Source organism: Lampris incognitus, chromosome 9, assembly GCF_029633865.1.
Source record: "Lampris incognitus isolate fLamInc1 chromosome 9, fLamInc1.hap2, whole genome shotgun sequence".
Lineage (NCBI taxonomy): Eukaryota > Metazoa > Chordata > Actinopteri > Lampriformes > Lampridae > Lampris > Lampris incognitus.
The window spans coordinates 39826003-39850084 of record NC_079219.1 but is presented as its reverse complement, the minus strand read 5'-3'; the positions used below and the strand labels follow the sequence as shown (position 1 = coordinate 39850084).

The 24082-nt window shown below is 42.9% G+C and overlaps 1 protein-coding gene across 1 annotated transcript; it reads right to left on the bottom strand.

Moving 5' to 3' along the window:
* Nucleotides 1-685: 685 nt before the first annotated feature.
* On the bottom strand, nucleotides 686-24082 carry LOC130117875 (cytochrome b5 reductase 4). The gene is made up of 16 exons (XM_056286132.1): nucleotides 23463-24082; nucleotides 22317-22470; nucleotides 16938-17038; nucleotides 16586-16670; nucleotides 13957-13995; nucleotides 13761-13857; nucleotides 13580-13637; nucleotides 13293-13386; nucleotides 12032-12064; nucleotides 11809-11931; nucleotides 11573-11713; nucleotides 7431-7577; nucleotides 6136-6286; nucleotides 4289-4375; nucleotides 3779-3940; nucleotides 686-3558 (listed from the first exon to the last, which is right to left on the bottom strand). Exons 1-16 carry the CDS (start codon nucleotides 23544-23546, stop codon nucleotides 3504-3506), a joined length of 1611 nt encoding a protein of 536 aa, XP_056142107.1. The 5' UTR covers nucleotides 23547-24082; the 3' UTR covers nucleotides 686-3503.

Below are 24082 nucleotides of genomic sequence, written 5' to 3'. Positions count from 1 at the left end.
TGCCGGAATAGGCTCCAGCATCCCTGAGAGCAGGATAAGCGGTTCAGGTAATGGATGGATGAATGTTGTACCTTCTTGTCTTCCTGTTTTCTTATGTTTGGGTGGTGTTGGTGTGTTCAAGGGTAACACTAACGTAATGTAGACATTTTTAAATGTTTGCCAGTATTTCACCTAACAATTTATCATGAAAATTTGATATATGATAGTCTCTTGAACAGAGAAGAGTAGACATTTAAGTCTATAATAAATGTTAATACTTCCTCAGGAGGGGGTGCTCCAGTCTGTTGGAAGAGTGATGGCAAAGAACATAAAGATTATGAAGATCATTTCAAATTTGTTTTTTTTAATTTAGATATACCATGTTTATAGATATTTAGTGCATATTTTTCTAAGAAATATTTTTAAATATTGTGTGTATATAGATATATATATATATATGTGTGTGTGTGTGTTTTAGTTTAGTCACTAAACCTCAAGTCCGAGTCGAGTTTCAAGTCCCCAGTGTTCAAGTCCGAGTCCAATTCCGAGTCCCCAAAGAAGAGTCCGGTTTGAGTCCGAGTCATCAAGGTTGAGTCTGAGTCGAGTTCCAAGCTGAGCTCCAGTGCTCCACTCTGGCAGCGTAAAAAAGCTGACATACAAATAAAAAAGGTCGACATTAAACAAAAATGACACAGCTGTCCCCATTTCAAAAGGAGTTTATTTATTTTGTGACACAATAGCCAAACAAATGCACTCGCAAGCATGTGCACACACACCAGTGTTGTATACTGGAGTCAGTAAACCTCCGAGTCGAGTCTCGAGTCCCCAGTGTTCAAGTCCGAGTCATCAATGCTCAAGTCCAAGTCGAGTCACGAGTCCTGAAAATCAGGACTCGAGTACTATATATATATATATATATATATATATATATATATATATATCCAAATATCTTGGGAGGGGAGGTTTACAAGGGCCTGTTTTTCTGAGAACAGTTGTACATGCTTGTGCTGGGCATATCAAATAGAAGAAAGAAACAAACCTGGACATACACGCTTCTGTTCGGTTTATCTGATTTATTTGACTGGAAGGCTGAAGAGGTCATTTTGATTTGCACTTATTTTGCCTGAACCACAGGGTTCTTTAGGGGAATGAAGAAGACACATAAATGCAAGCATAAACTTCAGTGACAGACAATCAAGGGTTTTTTGAATCTTCTACAAAAAGATGGCCAATATTACAGGGATGTGCATGTAGCCCTACTTGGATAGCACTGAGGAGATTATCTTAAATCTGCACAAGGTCATGGAAACTACGTTAACACTAGAACGACCCGGATTTCACGCCTACCTAAAATTAACATGGGCAGTCAAAATAACCGCTGATTTTTAAACCCTATATTCTGTCGAGATAAATACCCATTTGAGATATTAATGCATTACACGTTAGTCTGTCTGTTAGGAAACAACTGACACCAAAATTAACATTTTAACAACTATAATACTATTTTCCAAACAATTTAAAATGGCCGCTGTCCAATGCCTTGGTGGTAGTCATGGTGCGTCTGAAACAGCATCTAGAGGTTCTCTGCACTGGAGGACGCTGGTGTGTTTCTAGGACAGAGCAATGAACTTCACGAAGGAAGTGATGCGACTAACACACGTAGTGACATGACGCACACGATCACACGCAAATTACAAGCGGTCATTTTGACGGCTCATGGTCGTTTTAGGTAGATCTTATAACTTTTTTGTGTGCAATTGATCTAAAACTAATTTTAATGCAAATATATGCAATTTTAGGACCATTCACGAAGCGGCAGTTCAGTATCTTTCTTCTTTTTTTCCCCCCATTATTTAACTTTGAAAATCCAAAACCGTCAAAATTACAGGTTTGGTGGTTCTAGTTTTAACAAATCCCCAGATATCTGCATTTAAAAACACAAGAGCTTGGCCCGCTGAGTTGTTTTTGATGCCCCCCCCAAAAAATAAATAAAGACTTGCACTCGCAGTCATCAGTAAACCATGAAGTGACCCTACAATGAACACTAGTAAAGACCTTCAAACGGCAGATCTCCGTGAAGACACTACTGCCTGCTTTAATGTGTTGTTACTCAAATGGCTCAATGACAGAGGTCAAGGTTCAACTACAGTTACACACAGCACATTCAATACATTGTGTTTGATTAAAAAGTACCACTCTTCAAGAGGGTGTTGAGAACCGTTTTTAAAAAATGAAACAAATTAAATTGCAGTGGTGTGGAGCCCTGCAGGACTGGACACAGAAAAACAACAATGCATAGATTGTACGCCATCACTAGGTGGTGCGGTGACCAAGAGTCCCGCTTGTTATCGATGTCTCGCATTATACTATAGCCATTCATGATGCCCACTGAATTGATATTGTATTAAAAATAAGGTCGAAGTAAAATGTGACCTGTTGGTCTATAGCTGCTCCAAAGACCTGTCATGGAAAGCCATCTCCAGCGGCTCCATACAAAGGTAACAGTCCTGATTCCTACAAACCCCCAACACCAGGATGCTCAAAGCCAAAGCATCACGCGATCTGGACTTGTTCATTTTCTATTCAACACCAACTGTTTGAAGTTAAAGTGCAAAAACATTTACTCTTCACAGGAGTCAAACACACTGCTTCAGAATTGCATCATTATAGAAATGCCATAATTAATGCACAGTTCATGTCCTAATTGGACCAGGATTGTTTCATAGAGCCTATTTCAGTGGCAGTGGTCTGGATCTGTGTTCTGTTCCAATGACTGGTAGGAAAAGAAGACTCTTGTTCACGACAATGTAGACCAGAACAGCCTGCAAATGTGGTAAGGTGTACAGAAAACATTTGGGTAGCAAAGGCAAACTCCTTTTGTACATCTAATAACAGGAGGACAGAAGTTGCCTGGTTGTGTAAGTTGTCACCCCTGTGTGGCAGATACACTTTACAGTTGTCCCAACATAATGCAAAATGACATTTGTTTGGACACCCAGGATGCAGCTGATGTATGACTGTAGCCTGTTGGAGTATACTGGCTTTTTGCTGTCATGGATGTGGGACAGAACAAGATGGGACAGTAGAGCGGTTCCAGGCTATCATCATCTGCTCTGGGATTACATTAACAATTGGAGTGTGCGTCGTGTTTTACAGTGACATTTACACTTCAGACTTACAGCTGACACGGTCTTAAAGAGCAACTTCTAACTCTGAGAGACGTGTCTGTTCAGAAATCTGCACTGTACAACAACCCAACAACTTGAAAAAAAGCATACCTGAATCTACTTTCAATCTAAGTGCCATTAAAGCCCTGTTGGGTTCTGTACAATAAGCATCCACATCATACTGCCTCATCATCATACTACCTCATCATCATCATCAGCTCATCAGCTCCACTTCAATCAACTGCATAGAAAAATATCTTACATCTGATGCTCTCTCTCTCTCTCTCTCTCACACACACATACACACACACACACAACAGGTAGAGGTTAAGTTGCGTTAAAGGTGACAGGTGAGTGTCACCCTTGGAAGGTGTGGATCTCTTCTTCACTGAAGCCCAGGTCTTTAACCAACCTAGAAGAGGAACACACAAAGGGAACTGAGGTGAGAAACTTTAAGGTTACACATTCTACACAACATACCTAATAAAACTATACTTTGAGGTTTGCCCTTCACAGCATTGTTGGTGTCTCATAAGAGGGGACAGCAGTTTTAACTCAGAACACTATGGCGATGGGGTGTGTCTCTTTCACTTCATACAAAACAGCTCCAAGTGTGTAACGTGAACACTCACCCTCTGGTCAGCTCGGTGAAGGCAGCGGGGCCACACACACACAGATAGCACCGGGACCCCTCTGGCCTCATGAGAACTTCCTGCAGTATGGACTGCTGCACCCGCCCCTTCTGACCCGCCCACGTCTCACATGGCTCAGACAGCACATGCTCCACCTCGAACCTTCAGCCGTTGCAAACACAACACATTAAAAACAGCTAAACAAAAACAATTTAGGGTACATTTATCAGCCCAGGCATTCAGTGACTGACACAAAAACAAGTGATGCAAGCAGTGCAGATGTGTAACGTGGTCTGGTGGCACAGATGTGTAACGTGGCGATGGTGAGATGTTTCTGTTTTGATCTAATCAGAATCGATGCTACATACATAGTCACATGTGGAGAATTAGATGAATGACTCTGAATCGGAGTCAAGCACAATCTCAAAGGGACACAAAGTGCAAAAGGTATGCGTCAACATGTGTATGTCGACATACACATAGACACAAACACACATCCATACATACTACCTCTCGTCTTTAGCAGCCAGTTCATCCAGTTCTGAGCGCCACAGTATGTCTTTCTCTTGCCGGTTAAAAAACAGCAGCTTGGTTTTTCTACGGACACATGTAAAATGTATAAAATATGGATCACGGAAACCTTGACAATGAATGCAATGCTAAAAACAGCATTTAATAATTTAGTGTAGACATGCGTCATACTTGGAGAGTCACATGGTTCCTATAGTTCCTACCCCGTCTCTCTCCATCCCATTTTATATTATTAAATAACGTAATATGAAAACAGATTTTCACTCGTGGTAACCTACAACTTCCAAGCAACAAAAAAAAAAAATCTCCAAATTTATTGAAAATAATTAACATTTATCATAACTTGGTTGTTTAATTAAAGTTGTTACCTTAGACAGGATTACACATCTTTACTCATTCTAAATAAAATATTATTGAACTCCACCTTTATTCACCTGGCGTGATCACAGGCAGTGGTAGTGCTCACAATACAGTGTTATTGCTGTAAGCACCATCTCCTCAATAGTGCAAGAAAATACACCCAGAACAATAAGGGGCTTTCAAAATAATTCAGAAATTAAGGTAAAAAAAATTAAAAGAAAAACATATTCTGTAAATAACTTCTTCAAATTGTCATTTAACTTTTTGCTCGTGCCAGGCCTCGGGGGCGGCCACGTGGTCTCTCGTGTTTCAACTGAACGGGTGGTGATGGCACCTCACTTTTATTTTTATATATATACATTTCATTTATCATTATTAGTAACGTTTATCGCCAGTATTTACTGTTAATCTTTCCCTCTTTCACCAACATAGCAAGACAAATTCCTTGTATGTTCTTATACTTGGCAATAAATATGATTCTGGGAAAAAAAAACCTCTTAAGGAAAATCTGCTGTATTCTGCAAGACAGTTTCAATTGGGAAGTTCACCCATCCATCCATCATCCAATTGCTTATCCTGCTCTCAGGGTTGTGGGGATGCTGGAGCCTATCCCAGCAGTCATTGAGCGGCAGGTGGGGCGACATGTTGGACAGGCCACCAGGCCATCACAGGGCTGGGAAGTTCACCCTTTAGTATAAAAACTACCTTAATCAGTTAAAGCAGCAGTGGAACACAAAGCCAGATCTAAGTATGAGAGAGGTGGTGGGGGCTTATCCAAAACAACTCATGTCAGTAACTAATGGTGAAAGTGAATACTATTTCTGGGTGTCATTATACAATCCATTTATTTCAGGTTTTAATTTGTTTTTCTGTGTGGAGTTTGCATGTTCTCCCTGTGTCTGCGTGGGTTTCTTCCCACAGTCCAAAGACATGTAGGCCAGGTGAATCGGAATGTGTGGGCCCTGTGATGGCCTGGCAGCCTGTCCAGCGTGTCTCCCGGCCTGCCACCCAAAGACTGCTGGGATAGGCTCCAGCATCCCGCGACACCAATTGGGGTAAGCAGCTTGGATAATGGATGGATGGATTGTTGGACTTGCTGAATATGGAGCTGCCAGGGAAGAGGAAAAGAGGGAGGCCAAAGAGGAGGTTATGGATGTGGTGAGGGAGGACATGCACGTGGCTGATGTGACAGAGGAAGATGCAGAAGTCAGGAAGAGATGGAAATTGATGATCTGCTGTGGCGACCCCTAACGGGGACAGCCGAAAGTAGTAGTAGGAACGTTGGACTTAGATTTTTTTTTCCGCTTTGACATTTTGTGTTACTGCTTGTAAATAAAAAGGTAGAGCCTTTTTAATGTTTTCATTTCAGAATTAAATGCAATACAAAGGGATTGTGTTGAAAGGTCATTTGAATGTTTGACAGATATTTGGCAGAAATACGTGGCGCAAACAAAGGAGGTTACCACCTCATTGAGCTGAGTTCCTGAAGTGCGAAAGGGATGAGTCGGGCCATGGGTGTGAACCCTGTGCCAGCTGCTAACAGGTAGAGGTGTGTGACATGACGAATTCGCTTCAAAGTGAAGGGACCCTCTGGACCACTGACAAACACATGATCACCTTGGCACCCATTAAAAAAGGGGAGAAAAAAATACATTAATGACCATTTCATATTAACACAAGAAGAGGAAAAGGTGATTATGATCAAGGAAAAACTTTTAACACTGGGTAGAACAAGCTGAATAAAAATACTTACACATCAAAATATTAATGAAATATTGACATAACATTTTTAATAGATTAAAGAGTAACAGAACAGGGCGTCCAGGTAGCATAGCGGTCTATTCCCTTGCCTACCAACACGGGGATCACCGGATGGAATCCCTGTGTTACCTCCGGCTTGATCGGGCATCCCTACAGACACAATTGGCCGTGTCTGTAGGTGGGAAGCCGGATGTGGGTATGAGTCCTGGTCGCTGCACTAGTGCCTCCTCTGATCAGTCAGGGCACCTGTTCGGGGGGAGGGGGAACTGGGGGGAATAACGTGATCCTCCCACATGCTATGTCCCCCTGGCGAAACTCCTCACTGTCAGGTGAAAAGAAGCAGCTGGCGACTCCACATGTATCGGAGGAGATATGTGGTAGTCTGCAGCCCCCCCCCCCGGATCAGCAGAGGGGTTGGAGCAGCGACCGAGACAGCTCGGAAAAGCGGGGTAATCGGCCAAGTACAATTGGGGAGAAAAGGGGGAAAAAAAGTAACAAAATAGTGTGCAGGTAAAGTAACAGAGTACCTGGTTCTTCTCGGCAAACTAAATACCAACACAATGAAAACTTTTCATTACATTTTACTAGCTGCTTAAATGTAATCAGTCGGCTCTGTGCACAACCGTAGTCCACTGACTTCTGGTTTCTACTGCAGCAGTCATACCAGTTTCCTGGTTGTTGGCGTGTGCTATTGACAATGGCATATTTTTCGCGATGCCTGCAAGATTTACCATGGATAAATGTTAACAACATGCACAGAATTGTTGACAAACTTTCACCTGCACCTACCAGCAAACGGGTGAAAAGTTTCAAGTTGTACATATCAAGTTATGTCTACAATTTATGAGGATGAGTATCCTCATCCTCATAAATTGTGGACCTAACTTGATTATGAGGACGTAACTTGATATGCAGTTATGCACAGAGCCGATTACATGGCAAAAATATATCATGTTGAAACCAAGTCACACCAAAACACAGGCAGTGGACTATGACTTACCAATGTGCAGGCTGTTGAGATGCTGGGTGAATAGTCCATCAGGATAGACTTTAATCATGAGGAAGAGGTCTGAACTTTGCCTGGGGTTGTGAGAGACTGGTACTACAGTCTGCTCTACTGGAGTGTATGGCTTCACCACCTCGCTGTCTGGATATGGATGACAATTAAATTTAGTCTGCACCATGCACTCACAAGGTTTGACTGATGTCTATGATGTCTATCTGTGTATTACCTTACTGTTCATGCATGGAGCTACACAAAGTGCATAAAGGTCTGCAAACAGACACCAATTGCTGGTCACTTGAAAGCAACAAATAGCATTACTTCAGTACGCTGGCACACATTGACTGCCGCTTCTCCTCTTGAGAATTTAAATTATATTTACTAGTTGGTATCGCTCATTGTTATTTTAATTTTTGGATTATACTCATTCATTAATCTATTTATTATTTTTACCTTCTGCTCCTTGCTCAATCACCTTACTGAGCGCTAAGGATTGCCTTAAGACCCATTTGTTTTTCTGTGGACTGTACTGATTCATTCAATTAGCCTGTTTTCAAACATTTCAACAACATGGCCGTGTGTGACAACTGGCTTACTCACAACCGGAGAGCAACATCCACTGGCTGGAGAATAAAATACAGGCAAAGGAAAAATTGATCGATAGTTTTCTATCGATCACCTTAGCCCAGTCCAAGCATATTTCGTATATGCAGGCATCCCTGGCTCTATCTCACAGCTATAAGCAGCTATAAGCTGCTTATAGTGTCAGCTGACACTCTTCCATGGCTGGCATCGACCAGTTCCAGAGCTGAACCTGGTGCCCGAGTTGCGAGCCCGGAAGCTCTGGAAAAGAGACTAACCGATGTGCGTGAAGTTGATGAGATGGTGTCAACCATCAACACTGCAGTGGGAACAATGGAACTGTGTGCTGTCCTTCCAACGGTGCTGGTATCAGCCCAGCCAGGTGCTGAGTGGGCTCAAATGGGAGCCAGACCCAAAACCTCAATTCTTACCTCCACACCTTATCAGACCAACTCCCGGTCGCAACCATCCTGGTGGCTATGCGGCAGGAGCTGCTCAGGTGCAGCGGCATCACAACCTCGCCTGGATCTGTCAAAACCGCTTTTCAGTTCTGCTCATCGAGGCTCCGGCCCACCCACCAGATGCTGCTGTGGTCCCGCTTGTACCAGACCTGGATGCAACACCTTCAGAAACGGCTGTCTCTCTTCTACCACCTGCAGATAGCGCTTTGAAGTTTCACCAGTCCAGCACAGAAAAATGGAGCAAATTACTCTTCAAGCAGTCAAGTCCCCCTCCTCCTCTCATTGCAGGTTACTAAAAGAGGCTGTGCGCTCAGGAGAGGCTCTGGAGGAATGAATTTGTCCAGAGACAGCAGGGAATCCCTCTGCTAAGGACACTGCTCCCTTTGTGCAGCAGTCCTCCACTACGACCATCCATCCTCAGTTAGTGAAAGTGGCACACACTGTGGATGCTGAATGTGCTGTGTGTTGTCCTGATAGAGCCTAGCCTACACCCCTCAGACGCTTCTCTCCTCCTCAACACAGCGATTCCATAACTACTAGGAATGTGAGTTTCTTTAATGCAGTCACACGCTATTTCCTGGTGTCACAGCCTCTGACATTTTTAAAAAGCTCCAGGGTTTACTGCCATCACTCCCGTCCTCCATTAGAAGAGTAATAGTTCACATGAGAACAAACAACGCAGCTCTTCAGTGGTCTGAATTGACCAAATTTGATTTTGACCTTTGTTTTAATTTCCTAAAGGAAAATTTCCTAAAGTACTGTGGAAAGTGTTTTTATCTCAGATCCCATCCCCACAGTTGGCCACAGTACTGGTCATTTCAGCAGACTCCTTAGCCTTCACAACTGACTTCAGTCCTCTTGTAGGGCTCACGATGTGGGTTTTATTAACAATTTTAATCTCTTTTGATTCCGACTGTCACTTTTTAAGAGAAACAGAATTCACCCAAACTGAGCTCTCATATGCTAGCCAATAACATACAGCATGTGGTGCAGTACAGTCCACTCCACATGACTGACTGTTTACACTCCATACACAGACCCCCCCCCCCCCCCCCCCGGAACCTCCCCCCTCTTTTCCGGTTTTATCTCAGGCCACTGTTCCCAGCACTAGCACCCTCTACTGTCCTCTCCTGGCATTAACACCTTCACTGGTTCATCTCCCTATTCAGACTATTACAGATAGGACCTCCCCACGATGAGACGTTCCACTGTGCACAGCGGATCAGACTCTTGGTACCTGTGCACTTTGGTTCAGGCCACTGTTGTTGCTAGCAGTGGCTCTGTGCCCCTCAGGATGGTGCTGATAAATACTCGCTCCATTGCAAATAAATCCTTTATATTGAACAATTTATTAATTTCGAAACTCTTGGATTTTCTGTTTTTGACTGAGACTTGACAGAGGAGCATGGAATACAGCCCCCTAATCAAACTGTGCCCGCCGGATTGTTCGGCACTCCCAGGACCTCAGGCCAGGGTGGCAGACTCGCCGTGGTTTTCAGGAACTGCTTTTCAAGTTGGACAGTGAGCACTGAGTGGGGCTTTCTCCTCATTTGAACTGCAGATGACCAAAGTTGGTCATTCAAATCCATTTTATTGTATTTTAATTTACAGAAACTCTGGTTGTAATAGTTATTTTATGTCTGAATTCAGTTATTTTTTTTAATCCTCTATAATTAGGTTGGACAGTTATTATGTTTGGTGATTTTAATATTCATGTCAATGATAATTCTTGTAGCTTTGCTGCTGACTTTCTAAATGTCACTAAGTCTTTAAATGTTATTCAGCGTGTCTGGTCCCACACACATTAGAGGTCATACTTTGGACCTTGTCTTTATCTTCTTCTTCTTCTTCTTTCAGCTTGTTGCCTGTTTCCCAAGAGTTGCCACAGTGGATTTGATAGTTTCCATCGGTACCCTGTGAGGGCACAGCACCGATGGTGGTCACGGTCAACCCGGGTCCTGACCGATCCAGTGTGGTCTTTTCATTCCCATAAAGATTTAGCAAAATTTTACGTGGCACGCCCTTCCTGGCATAACCACTTACCCTATGGACGGAGGCACAGGTAAAGCGCTGGATGTCATCTCAGTATTCATGGACTTCTGCCCATGCCTGTCGCCAAGGACCTTGTCTTTATGCTTGGTTTAAATATAGATTCTAAAAATATTGATTCTGAGGAGCTGCATGTTACTGATCAGGAATGTGTTTTGTTCAACCTGTCCTTTAATTTAGATTCTCTGCCCATTAAACATGTAAATTGCTCTGGCATCTTACATTTCCTCTCAGCTGAGAAGTTTTCTGCAGCTTTTCACCCAAATGCAGTGTTGTCTTCTCAAGCTGACATAGCTTTCCCGGTCCTCCCTTTTCATACAAAGTGCTCCATCGTTTTGGATAAAATGGCTTATAGTAAAATGAGACTTGTTACTTCCATCAATTCAGTCCACCGGTGTCCTGGCAAAATTCCCGACTTGGCTCTCTCCATCTGGCCACCTAATCATCCCCCTGTGTAATTCGCTCAATGATTCGTCCCTCTCCACCTTAAGCTGATGTGTGGTGAGCGTTTTGGTGCAAAATAGCTGCCGTGCATCACCCAGGTGGTGCTACACAATGGTGGTGGTCGAGGTGAGTCCCCCCCCCCCTTTGAATATGAAGCGCTTTGGGTGTCTAGATAATACACTATGTAAATGTAATCCATTATTAATATTATTATCAATCTTTTCTAAAAACATTGTTCAAAATACACATCCTCATTCTCTTGGCAAAGGTCCAATGGTGAAAATGACATCCCTCAACACTAGTGTAGAGAATCTTATGGACAACGATACAGTCTTACACACAATGCATTCCGGTATGTGTCGGCGCTGTGGGAAAGACTGTGGACAGGAGGCCAATTTCTCCGTCATTATCGTACTCACTGAGGACTTTATTGCTTCAATCGACTACTTACTTTACTAAGTACTTATTGCACATACACAAAACCATCTGCAGAATTTTCCTTTAAGACGGTTCAAGGAACAGGACAGTGGCTTTACAGTCCAAAACCTGACCCCATAAGGGGAGCTTCAGAGATGGAGTAGTACTAGATGTTTAAGTTCTTACCTTGGATGAGAGCTTTGAGGTAGACATGTTTTCCAACAGGCACATGCATGATTGTCCCTCGTGGAAGTTGCAGTTGGAACAAATGTGTGTTATGGTTGACCTCTGTTTTAGACATCAACACACACTCTCGATAGTAGAGTGCTGCATGTAAGGATAATGGATCAGTATTGTAGATCTATTACTTAAAGAAGAGAAAACAGACCCAAGGAACAGATTTTTCAAACCATAGTGCTCACCTCGATCTTTTTTATACAAAAAGGTGTTGTGAAATTTCAGTGGTTGGCCCAAACTCGTCCATTTTACTTTTGCCTTCTTGCACATGCTGACCTGGATCTTTCCAGAACCAAATGCTGTCTGAACTGTTTCAAAAAAGGAAGTGGAAAGAGGAGAGAGACGGCAACCTTATATTAAGTCTCAAGAATTAATTAAAGATTAATGTACTATAAATGTTGTTCTTACCAGCAACACTTTCCTCTACTACTTCAGCGAGTTCTGAAAAGAAAAACAACACTTGGATAATCTTAACAGTCTAAGAGTGATATTAGTAGGAAAGGTAATCAACCCAATCTAATATCCCCACCTAAAAGAGAGAAAGTAACCAAAAATGTGGAAGAAAATATCTTTCTTCATTTCCATCAAATAAAGGAAATCAATAACGTTCACAATTTGCACGATAATTGATTAGTTTTACTAGCAAGAAGGGCAAAATGCTTATCTGTATTTCAGATATTCATGCACACGTCTATTTCTTTAAATAACTGTTATAAATAAATCATTAAAACATTAAATAATTATCATTACAAGACAACTTGATAATGAATTAGAATTTCTAAAAAAACAATCTGACATTTAACATTTATTTTCTCCCCCCCATGTTTCTTCCTAAGTGTACTCTTCCGAGCCATCCCGGTCGCTGCTCCACCCCTCTGCCAATCCGGGGAGGGCTGCAGACTACCACATCTCCTCCGACACGTGGAGTTGCCAGCCACTTATTTTCACCCAACAGTGAGGAGTTTCACCAGGGGGACGTAGTGTGTGGGAGGATCACACTATTCTCCCCCAGTCCCGCCCCCCCCAAACAGGTGCCCCAACCGACCAGAGGAGGCACTAGTGCAGCGACCAGGACACATACCCACATCCGGCTTCCCACCTGCAGACACAGCCAACTGTGTCTGTCGGGACGTCCAACCAAGCCAGAGGTAACACGGGGATTTGAATTGGCGATCCCCATGTTGGCAGGCAACGGAATAGATCGCTATGCTACCCGGACGCCCCGACATTTAACATGTCTTAAGAGTGATATTTCATTGACATACTGCATTTTATAAACTTTCATCTTACTGAAGTGCAACTTTGTCTACATTTTCTACGGAGAAATCCAGTCCCAATATTCATACTTTACCCTTTCATACTTTAAATGAAACTTGGAATATAGGGGACCACATAAGTCAATATATTAATAAAAACTATAAATTCTAATGCCTTATTATTAGGTTAAATACAAATGTGAACTATGAACCAAAGATATAATTTTTTTGACTTAAATAAAAGCTTAGTGTGGATTAAAACTACAGTGCAGTGGGTCAACTAAAAAAAAAAAAACAAGAGTAAAACTTCTCCACCCAAAGAGTATGTCTGCAGTAAATCTGCCCCAGCACACCAATCTGCTCTCACCTCCAGGGACTGGCTAAGTGGCATATAGAAAACAGCCTTCACTTACGTAAATGGAGCATGTAGGACATTTTTCCCAGCAGAACCTCCATTCGTAAGACATCTCCAATCAGGTCAACAGTGGTGCTGCCTGAGCTGGGGATCTTGGGGAAGAAGCCAAACATTCATTATGTGTAAGGGAGGTCAGTGGATGGCAGGTATTATGGGCAGGTAATACTGATGTTTAACTTTCAAATATCATTAAAATGTGAAATGATGCACTTAGTAAGTTGTAAAAAAAAAGTGTACCATTATTCATATATGGCAGCATGATTAAGTTCACTAAGTAAGGGTTACCTTCTGTTTGGTGTAAACAACAAGATTGACAGTTGTGTCAGTTTGGAACCAGTCATAACTTTGGCAAAAAAAAAAAAAGCGAGAAAGAAGAGAATGTCATTGATTGTGTAACGATAAATTAAACTCCTCTACCTAAAGTAATTTGTTTCTTAATTTTTGATGGCTACTTTAGATTTAATACCGAGGCCGAGAGTCTTTGGCTGGGGGAGGTAATGCTGACGGCTGCAGCGATACAAATAAAGAGGAACTGCCAGTTGGTGGTGGAGGTGGACTTAAACCTGAACCAAGAACCATGAGGAAAGAGTATTATTTAGATTTATAATCCACTGCTGTCTCTATGTATACGTCTTCAGATCAAATGTTGCCAAAGTGTGTACCATTCAGGTTGGAGTTACGATCCTTCTTCAGAGGCAGAGCTGAAAACCAAAATACAAGTTAACCTAAGACCATGTTCACACAGCAGGGCTTGCTACAGAATTACTAACAATGCTCATTTGTTTTGGTCAGATTCAAGTTTTTTTTCTCTCATTGTTCACATTCCTTTTTGAAAAGCAACCCATATTTGATGTGTCCCTCCCCCCCTTTTTCTCTCCAATTGTATCCGGTCAATTACCCCACTCTCCCGAGCCATCCCAGTCACTGCTCCACCCCCTCTGCCGATCGGGAGAGGGGTGCAGACTACCACATGCCTCCTCCGATACATGTGGAGTCGCCAGCCGCTTCTTTTCACCCGACAGTGAGGAGTTTCACCAGGGGGGCGTAGTGCGTGGGAGGATCACACTATTCCCCCCCCCCAGTTTCTCTCCCCCCCTGTACAGGAGCCCCGACCGACCAGAGAGGGCGCTAATGCAGTGACCAGGATACATACCCGCAGACACGGCCAACTGTGTCTGCAGAGACTTCCGACCAAGCCGGAGGTAACACTGATGTGTGTTTTGACTGTGCTCAACTATTTCATGAGATTTTTTCAAATACTTATCAAATTGAAAATATGAGCCATCAGGTTAAGATTTCATAGGGGCCTCATCTCAAACAGATCTAAAATCAGTGACTTTGCCGTCTTCTCATTGACCTCCCTTACATCTCACAGGCATTTCCCTTAATCTGCTTCAGACACAGTTTGGCTGATGCATTGACAATGATTGGTCGGTGGAAGATTAGACCTGACAATAATTTGCCGCTTCCGCTAGTCTGTGCCATTGAGAGTGACATACAGTGGATATAAAAAGTCTACACACTCCTGTAAAAATGGCAGGTTTTTATGATGGAAAAAAAAAATTAAACCACAATAAATCACACTAGATTTTTCCCACCTTTATAACACTGAAGTGAAAAAAAAAAAAAAAACCTTTTAGGGAAAAACAAAAAAGTACAATAACCTGGTTGCGTGTGTGCACACCCCCTAAAGTAATGCTTTGTTGAATCACCTTTTGATTTTATTACAGCAATCAGTCTTTTTGGGTAGCGTCCATTGAGTAGTAATGGGTGGAGTCCATTTCTCTTGGTTGCAACTGGATGCAACCAAGAAGACATCAACAAAATCCTAAAGGAACAGCTGAACTTGAATTGGTGTTTTATCAGTCACATTATTGTTATTTTTTTCCCCCTTTTTCTCCCCAATTGCACCTGGCCAACCACCCCACTCTTCCGAGTCGTCCCGGTGACTGCTCCACCCCCTCTGCTGATCCGGGGAGGGCTGCAGACTACCACATGCCTCCTCTGATACACGTGGAGTCGCCAGCCGCTTCTTTTCACCTGACAGTGGGGAATTTCGCCAGGGGGATGTGGCACGTGGGAGGATCACGCCGTTCCCCCCTCCCCCCGAACAGGCGCCCCGACTGACCAGAAGAGGCACTAGTGCAGCGACCCGGACACATACCCACATCCAGCTTCCCACCCGCAGACACGGTCAATTGTGTCTGCAGGGACGTCCGCCAAGCCGAAGGCAACATGGGATTCGAACCGGCGATCCCAGTGTTGGTATGCAATGGAATAGACCGCTATGCAACCCGGACAACCCCAGCCGCATTAATTGATGGCATGTGTATACTAACTACTATTTAACATGTGGTTAATTCTGAACACAGCCACATCCCCGATTATAAAAGGATGTGCACACTTATGCAGCCAAGTTATTGTAAGTTTTGAATTTTTCTTTTTTTTTTTCCCTAAAATGTTTGTGATTGTTTTTATTTTTTAGGTTGCAATTTCACATTAAGGTTGGTAAAAGATGTCCAGGTGGTGTGGCAGTCTATTCCATTGCCTACCAACACGGGGATCGCCGGATCAAATCCCCGTGTTACCTCTGGCTTGGTCAGGCGTCCCTACAGATACAGCTGGCTGTGTCTGCAGGTGGGAAGCAGGATGTGGATATGTGTCCTGGTCGCTGCGCTAGCGCCTCCTCTGGTCGATTGGGGCACCTGTTCGGGGGGGGAGGGGGAACTGGGGGAATAGCGTGATCCTCTCATACGCTACGCCGCCCTGGTGAAACTCCTCACTGTCAAGAAGCGGCTGGCGACTCTGCATGTATCGGAGGTGGCATGTGGTAGTCTGCAGCCCTCCCTGGATCAGCGGGGGGGGGGGGGGCAGTGACCGGGCAGGCTCGGAAGAGTGGGGTAATTGGCTAAGTACAATTAGGGAGAAAAACGGGGAAAATTTTAAAAAAGTTGACATGATTTATCTTGGTTTCATTTTTCTACATTACAAAACTGCCATTTTAACAGGGATATGTACACTTTTTATAACCACTTCAATAGCCTTGAGGTGCATGGCCACATAACTTAAATGTGTCTGATCTAGGACCACATCTGAGAGTGAGCAAAACCAGAATTGAAAAACAGTTTTCTAGCATTTTTTTGTATTCATACTCCTAAAAATATCCAATCTGCATCACATTAGAAGGAAAAAAAATCCAGAACTGTGTTGGATATAACATTTAGCTGGTAAAAAGCTCAAGAAGCTATCCACTGGAAGAAACTGAAAACAGCAGTGGTGCGCTCAGAGTACCTTTGACAGATGCACTGGCCTTAATAGCCATCCTGCCCACAAGGCACTCTTTCAACATGGACTCATAGTTTACCCACCGATGTACCTATGAAGAAAAGTACACAAGGATAATTCCAGGTACCCCCACATACACATGCACACACATATAGAACAGCTGGAACTACAATGTCATGCATGTTCCACTGAGCAGGCCAACACAAAGCATATTTTAAAGCTTTGAGGTCATGCTACATTAAGCAAATGCACTCAATTCACTGCTCTTTTTTTCGCTTTTTTTTTCTCCGACAGTTGCATTGATTTTGGATACTACAGGCAACCAGCCAGTTCAATCAAGTGAGAATGAGGACCCTACCTGATCAAACAGGTCAGTGCCGTCTATCCCAGCTGCCTTCATCAGTTCCTCCTCTCCACCCGGGTGGTAGTCCATATAGGGAGTGACATTGTAAACCATCCCTGGAAACATTTAACAACACAAGTATATGCAACAACAGTAGAAGTGTTCACAGTAATTTATTATTGTATAATATGTAACCACGCTGCAGGACATGCTGAGTGACGTCGACTGGGTCTAAACATACTGACATCATCGTTGTTGTCACCGATGACAACAACGACGATGTCAGCATGTTTACCGAAGTGGTGAAATGCTTCATCACTAAGCATGTGGACGTGTACAACACTGTACCAACGATAACTATGAAGTGTTTTCCTAACCAGAGGCTGTGGGTTGATAAATGCACCTGGGATGTTTTGAATGCATGGACAGGAGTACAAAGAGTTGTGAAAGATGCAAAGCAGTGATCACACCACCCAGACACTTTGTAGGACAGGATGTCCCTCAAAGCTAAGTGCCCAAGCATGATGTGGGATGGTAAGGAAAGCCATAGATGATCCTTCAATCACTCTGAAGGAGCTCCAGAGGTCAGTGGCTGAAACTGGAGTAAATGTCCATGAGTCAACCATATCACGGGCTCTCCATAAATCTGGCCGGTATGGGAGGGTGGCAAGAAAAAAGCTGTTGCTCAAAACTATGCATATAAAAAGCATGCTTGGAGTTTGCTACCAAGCATGAGACTCAGTTTGGATTTGGGTAAAGGTTTTGTGATCTGATGAGAAGAAAGTTGAGCTTTTTGGCCAAAACTCAAAGTGTTATGTATGGCGCAAACCTAACACTGCTCATGCCCTAAAAAACACCCTCCCTACAGTGAAGTATGGCAGCGGCAGCATAATGCTATGGGGTTGCTCTTCATCTGCAGGCATTGGGAACCTTGTTCAAATTGAGGGAAGAATGGATGGAGCTAAACACAAGGAAATATTGAAAGAAAACCTATTGCAGGCTGCCATAAAACTGACGCTTGGGAGAAGGATCACCTTCCAGCAGGACAATGATCCTAAGCACAAGGCTAAAGCAACAATGGCATGGCTCAGCAACAAACAGGTGAACGATTTGGAGTGGCCAAGTCAAAGTCCGGACCTCAACCCCATTGAAAATCTGTGGCACAGACTGAAAATTGCAATCCAGAGGTGCCATCCCACCAACCTGCAAGACCTGTACAAATTCTGCCAAAAAGAATGGGTAAGAATTACTCCAGAAGAATGTGCAAAGCTTGTACATACTTACCCCAAGAGAATCATGGCTGTTATTGCAGCAAAAGGGTACTCTACAAAGTATTGATATGTGGGGGTTGAATACTTTTGCAAGCACTATATTTTAGTTTTTAATTTATTTACAAAAAGTCAGTGAAACTTAACTTATTTTGGCCTTGGGACTATGCTGTTAGAGATTATGGGTTCACAAAAATAATATTGTTCAGGAACAGATGTGTGAGTATCTTTTATAATCCAGAAATTAGTGTTGACTGTCAAGGGGGTTGAATACTTTCGCAAGGCACTGTAGATATATTGCACAGCATTTGTACGTGTGTGTGTCCATGTGTATAGGTGTGTGTCATGTCATGGTGTTGAGAGAATGTCAAAGTAGGTGGGGGATGGGTGGGGGCAGTGTCAGTATCTGTGGGTGTCTGGAGGATTGTTAGACGGGCCTACTGCTGTGGGAAGAAGCTGTTCTTGTGCAAGGTTCTGTTTTTTATAGACCTTAGCCTCTTGCCAGAGGGGAGTGTTTTGAAGAAACCATGGCCTGGGTGGGATGGGTCGACCATGAGCTTTCCTGCTCACCTAGTGTCTTGAGGCGTGCAGCTCCTGGAGGGGCAGGCAGGCTGCAGCCAATCACCCACTCAGCAGAGCAAATGATATGCTGCGGTCTACCCTTGTCCTTGGCTGTGGCAGCAGCATACCAGATAGTGATGGATGTGAGGGTGGACTCAATGATGACTATGAAAAAGAGCACCATCACTGACTTTGGCAGGTTGAACTTCTTCAGATGCCAAGGAAGTACAACCTCTGCTGTGCCTTCTTGGTGAGAGAGCTGATGGTCAGCTCTCACTTGAGGTCCTGGGTGATGACGGTGCCCAGGAAGTGGAGGATTCTATAGTGTCGACTGGGGAGCCACAAAGGCTGAAGGGATGGGTGGGGCTGGGTTCTTTCTAAGTCCACAACCATCTCCAGTGTCTTTAGGAGGGTTGAGCACGAAATTGTTTTGGTCGCACCTGGACACCAGATGGTCAGTCTCCCACCTTTTAAAGTCACCGAGGACAATAACAAAAGAGTTCGGGTTTGTCTGCTCCAAACACAGCATATGGTCGGCAAGCATGCGCTCTGCCTCCTGCACATTAGCCTGCAGTGGAATGTAAAGACCAGCCAGGATGAATGAAGCAAACTCACAGGGGGAGTAGAAGGGGTTACAGTTCATGAAAAAAGTTTCCAGAACAGTGCCGCAAAATCACTGTCACATCTTTACACCAGCCACTGTTAATATAAAAACAAATACCTCCACCATTTGTTTTGCTGGAGAGCTCAGTGTCGCGATCCACTCTGAACAGCTGGAAGCCTGCTAGCTGCACAGAGTCCAGTATTCATCCACACAGCCAAGTTTCATTGAAGCACAAAACACAAGATGAAGAAAAGTCTCTATTCTTCCCCACCAGTAGATGAAGTTCATCTAGTTTGTTAAGTCAAGTAAAGTCAATTTTATTTGTACAGCCCTACTACGACTACTTTCAGCTGCTCCCGTTAGGGGCCGCCACAGCAGATCATCCATTTCCATTTCTTCCTGTCCTCTACATCTTCCTCTGTCACACCAGCTTGTCCTCCCTCACCACATCCATAAACCTCCTCTTTGGCCTTCCTCTTTTCCTCTTCCCTGGCAGCTCCATATTCAGCTTATTTGTTAACCCAGCCACTGAGGATACACAAGCCAGTTCATTCTTAGTGCCAGTCCCAAGCCCAGATAAATGGGGAGGGTTGTGTCAGGGAGGGCATCCGGCATAAAATCTTTGCGTAATCAAACATGCTGATTATTTGTACAGCCCATTATCACAAATTACAATTTTGCCTCAGTGGGCTTTACACAATGATCACACATTGGAGAGAAATATTCCCAGCAATGGCATGCGTAGCCTGCGTCTGCGGAGATGCATGACCACACTGGCACATTTCCCTCCCTTCCAGCGTTTCAATGCGTGAACAAAGGTGAGCACACCTTTGACCAATATGTCCAGTAATTCCACAGATCGGACGAGAAACTTGGGAAATAAATCCGCAGAAGTCATTTCCCTGATGTTCATAAGCTCTTCTCTGGTGAAAGAGCTCCGGGTATTGTAGCAAAACACTAAGCTTGCAAACAAAACAATGTGCACCAACACACTGAGGCTGCCATCCATGGCACCATCTTGGTAAAACAGGTTATGTTGAATAACCAAAGAATGGTGATTTCTTTGAATATTTTAACAAGGCCATAAAGTGTTATTAAGGCTCTGTTTGCACGTGGGCTTGTGTGAGGTGTACACATATCTGACTAGTAATTTTCATGTCTCAATAGACGAACTTTTAGTCTTGCATAGCCAGACCTGTCTCCACATTGTTTCAGTCCTGTGCCAGCACAGGAGAAAGGTCTGGTATAACCCATTATCATTCTGAAATAGGTGACACAAATATTCTGGGTTGTTTGTATTTCTCAAATCAAACAGACTTGTCAAGGGTTGGCCTTCCCAGAATTACACCAACCAGTGCCCTTGCAAAATAGTGCCAGCGGAAATGTTACTGTAGAACATTTTGCATACGGAGAGAGGCTAGTGTAACAGAGATAAGAATTATGTTATAAACTAGTTGAAGTTCGGCAAAATATATTAAGTTATTGTTCTTTATATAACGAGTTTCTCTTGTACTCCCTATATTCAAACCTGACATCTTTCACTTAGCACCTCCTAGTGGTGATGGTTGTGGTCAAGTTGATTACGTAGTGACATCTCTGTACCTTTGTCCCACAATGGCGACAGAGTTGGTATGTTGTCCTAAAGAGCTCATGCCAAATATGGCTAAAAAAAGGTGTTACAAAATTGATAAAAGTGCAGTCCAGTTACAGCAATCATTGTATAAATGTATGCACAACATTTTTCCATGCTACATATTTTTTCGTATTTCTTTTGTTAAACTTCACGAAATGTTCACTCAAACTAATGAAGCGTGTAATGGCTGCCATTGTTCTCCGCTAGCTAACATTTGGTTACATTTCTTTACGAACAGAGCTGGAGTTGAGCTGACAATATATGACCACAACATCTATATGTTCATTTTGATTTTGCCAGGTATGTTGTTTTGCTGAATACAAATTTTCTGCGATGTACATATAGTTATAATCATTTCATATTAACACAAACGGGTTCAGGGAATGATATTGTGTAAAATGTTTACATTAAGTAGTGAAATTTAACACTGTTGTAACTATACGATCAAGTCTTATTTTGGTTGAACCAATTGTTATTATTGTATTTTATTTTGTGTTTATTATGTATGTATTCATATATCAGCAGTAGAAAGGCCCTTCGTCACGCAACGGCGACAGAGATGGGCTGGAGTTGAGCTGACAGTATATGACCGCAACATCTATATGTTCATTTTGATTTTGCCAGAATTGAGTTGCTAAAATAATAATAATGAGCTAAATAATAATAATGAGCTAAAAATAAATGGGACTGCAGCAGCTACCCTGATATTAGAGGACTGGTGTGGTTTCTACATGGTATAGCCAGAAAAAGGGGGTTACACTGGCATTGCCATATGGATCAACTACCTCTGAAGAAAACTCCACCCAAAATAATTGACAATGTGTCGATTATGTGATAAGAGTTTTACAGATAACATAATTTAATAATCGGCATCCAAGAGGTAAAGCCTGATTAAACATTAGCTTAGGAGAAACTCTGAATTGCTTAAAATAACAGATGATTTAGTAACTATTACCAGTCAGCAAACAAGTGAGAAAGAAGAGAACTAAACAGGCCTGCCTTATTGCACACTCCAAATCCTTGCTAAAGTTTTCCATAATGACAATGCAGTTTGCTATCTCAAGCGTCTATTGTTGTTGCTCATAGACAGGGATTTTGAAAAGGATGACACACACAGAGAGGAAGGGCATAAAACACTGTCTGAAACAGTAGGAACCAATGGGAAGCTTATTCCAGTGGTCCACATCTGGTGAGTCAGACTACTGGAATTGTAAACTGGATGTGATGTTCACATGTGCCGACTCAAAGACTATATACTTGAGTATCCCACATACCAATTTTCTTGTGCATGTTAATGAAGCCACTGGTGGGCTACCCTACTGGATTACCTCGAATGCATGTCCAGCAGTCGCCTCGTGTGTTGTGTTTCTTCAACTCTTCTTCAGTAACTTCAATCAGCCGTCCTCTCAATCCAGTCAGGTCTCGTCCACTCTTGGCAAACCGGATCCAGTCCATTAGACTGTGACCTGGCTTCAAAGCCACCTATCCAGACATGGCACATATATATTAGAAAGGAGATTAGACCTAACTATCAGATTAGACCTAATTGTCAGAGTCAGAGTCAGGTTCGTTGGCCATGTAGGTTTGCACATACATGGAATTTGACTCCGGTTTCATGGCTCTCTCAGTGTACTTAACATAGAATATGAACACTACTGCGCAACAATCTTCAGATATACACACAAGGATTAACTTATACAGGCAAAACAAGAGATGATAAAGTGCAATGGTGCAGAGAATATATCAGAGATGCTGAAATAAATGTTAGCAGGTTACTTACATACATGCCCGAGGTTGATGGAAATGACAGAGCGTAGTATAAGTACGATGTACAGTAAGTACATTATATACAAATCATGTGCATTGTGCATCACTGCAGGGAACTGTTTTGTATATTTAACAGAAGAGTTGCTCAATCTGCTACATAGAGAAGTTGTGGTTTAGAGACAACCGAGTGACATCACGACTACTCTGTACTCTCAAGAAGGAAATGAGAATAGCTATTATAAAGCTCAAAGATGTGATGCAACTACATATGTGAGGATTTTCAACCAAGTTAACCAGAAGTACTAATAGGGATCCTGGGCTTCCTGGCAAGAGGTGATGCTGGGCCCTCAACCATAATGTATCTTGTTTAGTACGCTTTCATGATGCCTGTCTGAAGGACGCCCGTTGATGTACTCCCACTTTCCCCCCTTTGAGTTGTCATTCTAGTTGGCACCCAAGATGTATTATATAGTATACTTTGCATTAAACCGGTGGATTTAATAATAGATAAATAAATTAAGTAAATACATAAAGAGATGGGGGGCATGACAGCAATGTCTCTTCCAGGTAAATGAAGGCTCATAAACTGTCATTAGCTTCATAAATCATCGTTCCCTGTGATATTTTATATTCAGGTAGGAAGACCAGCAGGAATACATACTTTTTTTTTATTCTGCGACTAGAGGGTTTTCTATGATTATATTTACCTTATTCCTCCCGGACTGACCGGCTGGAGCTACCCGCTGCTGCGAGCTGGGCGCAGGGAATGACTGGGTCGGTACGTTCAGCATTCGGAAGGCACTTCGAAAGCAGTCCAGGTTTCGAAAAAAGTCCGTAGTTAACAGCAACAAGAAAACAGCGGTTAAGTAATATCGTGGCCTATGATAGGATAGTGTGAATTCGTCCGCTGTTGTGACACATCAGATGAGTTTGGCGACGTTTCCACTGCTCGTTCAGCAGCTCCGCTAAGACGAGGATAGTTAGGCTAACAAAATGCTGGTAGCACGCTAGATGAAAACAACATTGCTTCGTATAACACGTTCTGATAAAAAACAAATCTGATATGGTTATGAGGAATTCAAAAACTTGATATTTTCTCACAGCCTAACGCGTAATACCCCCGGCTTGTCATGGGTAAACTACAATCGCCGTCGCACAATATGACATGTTCACGTTGTGCGTCACAAATTAGCGACCAGTTCTGCTGCTAATTATATAATGCCATGCTACGTTCCAAACGACATCCAAGTAATTAACTACTACTACTAACAAATAACTATCTCGAAAGAAAGGTACGGCAAGCGAACAGAAGAGGTGGCGCCGAACG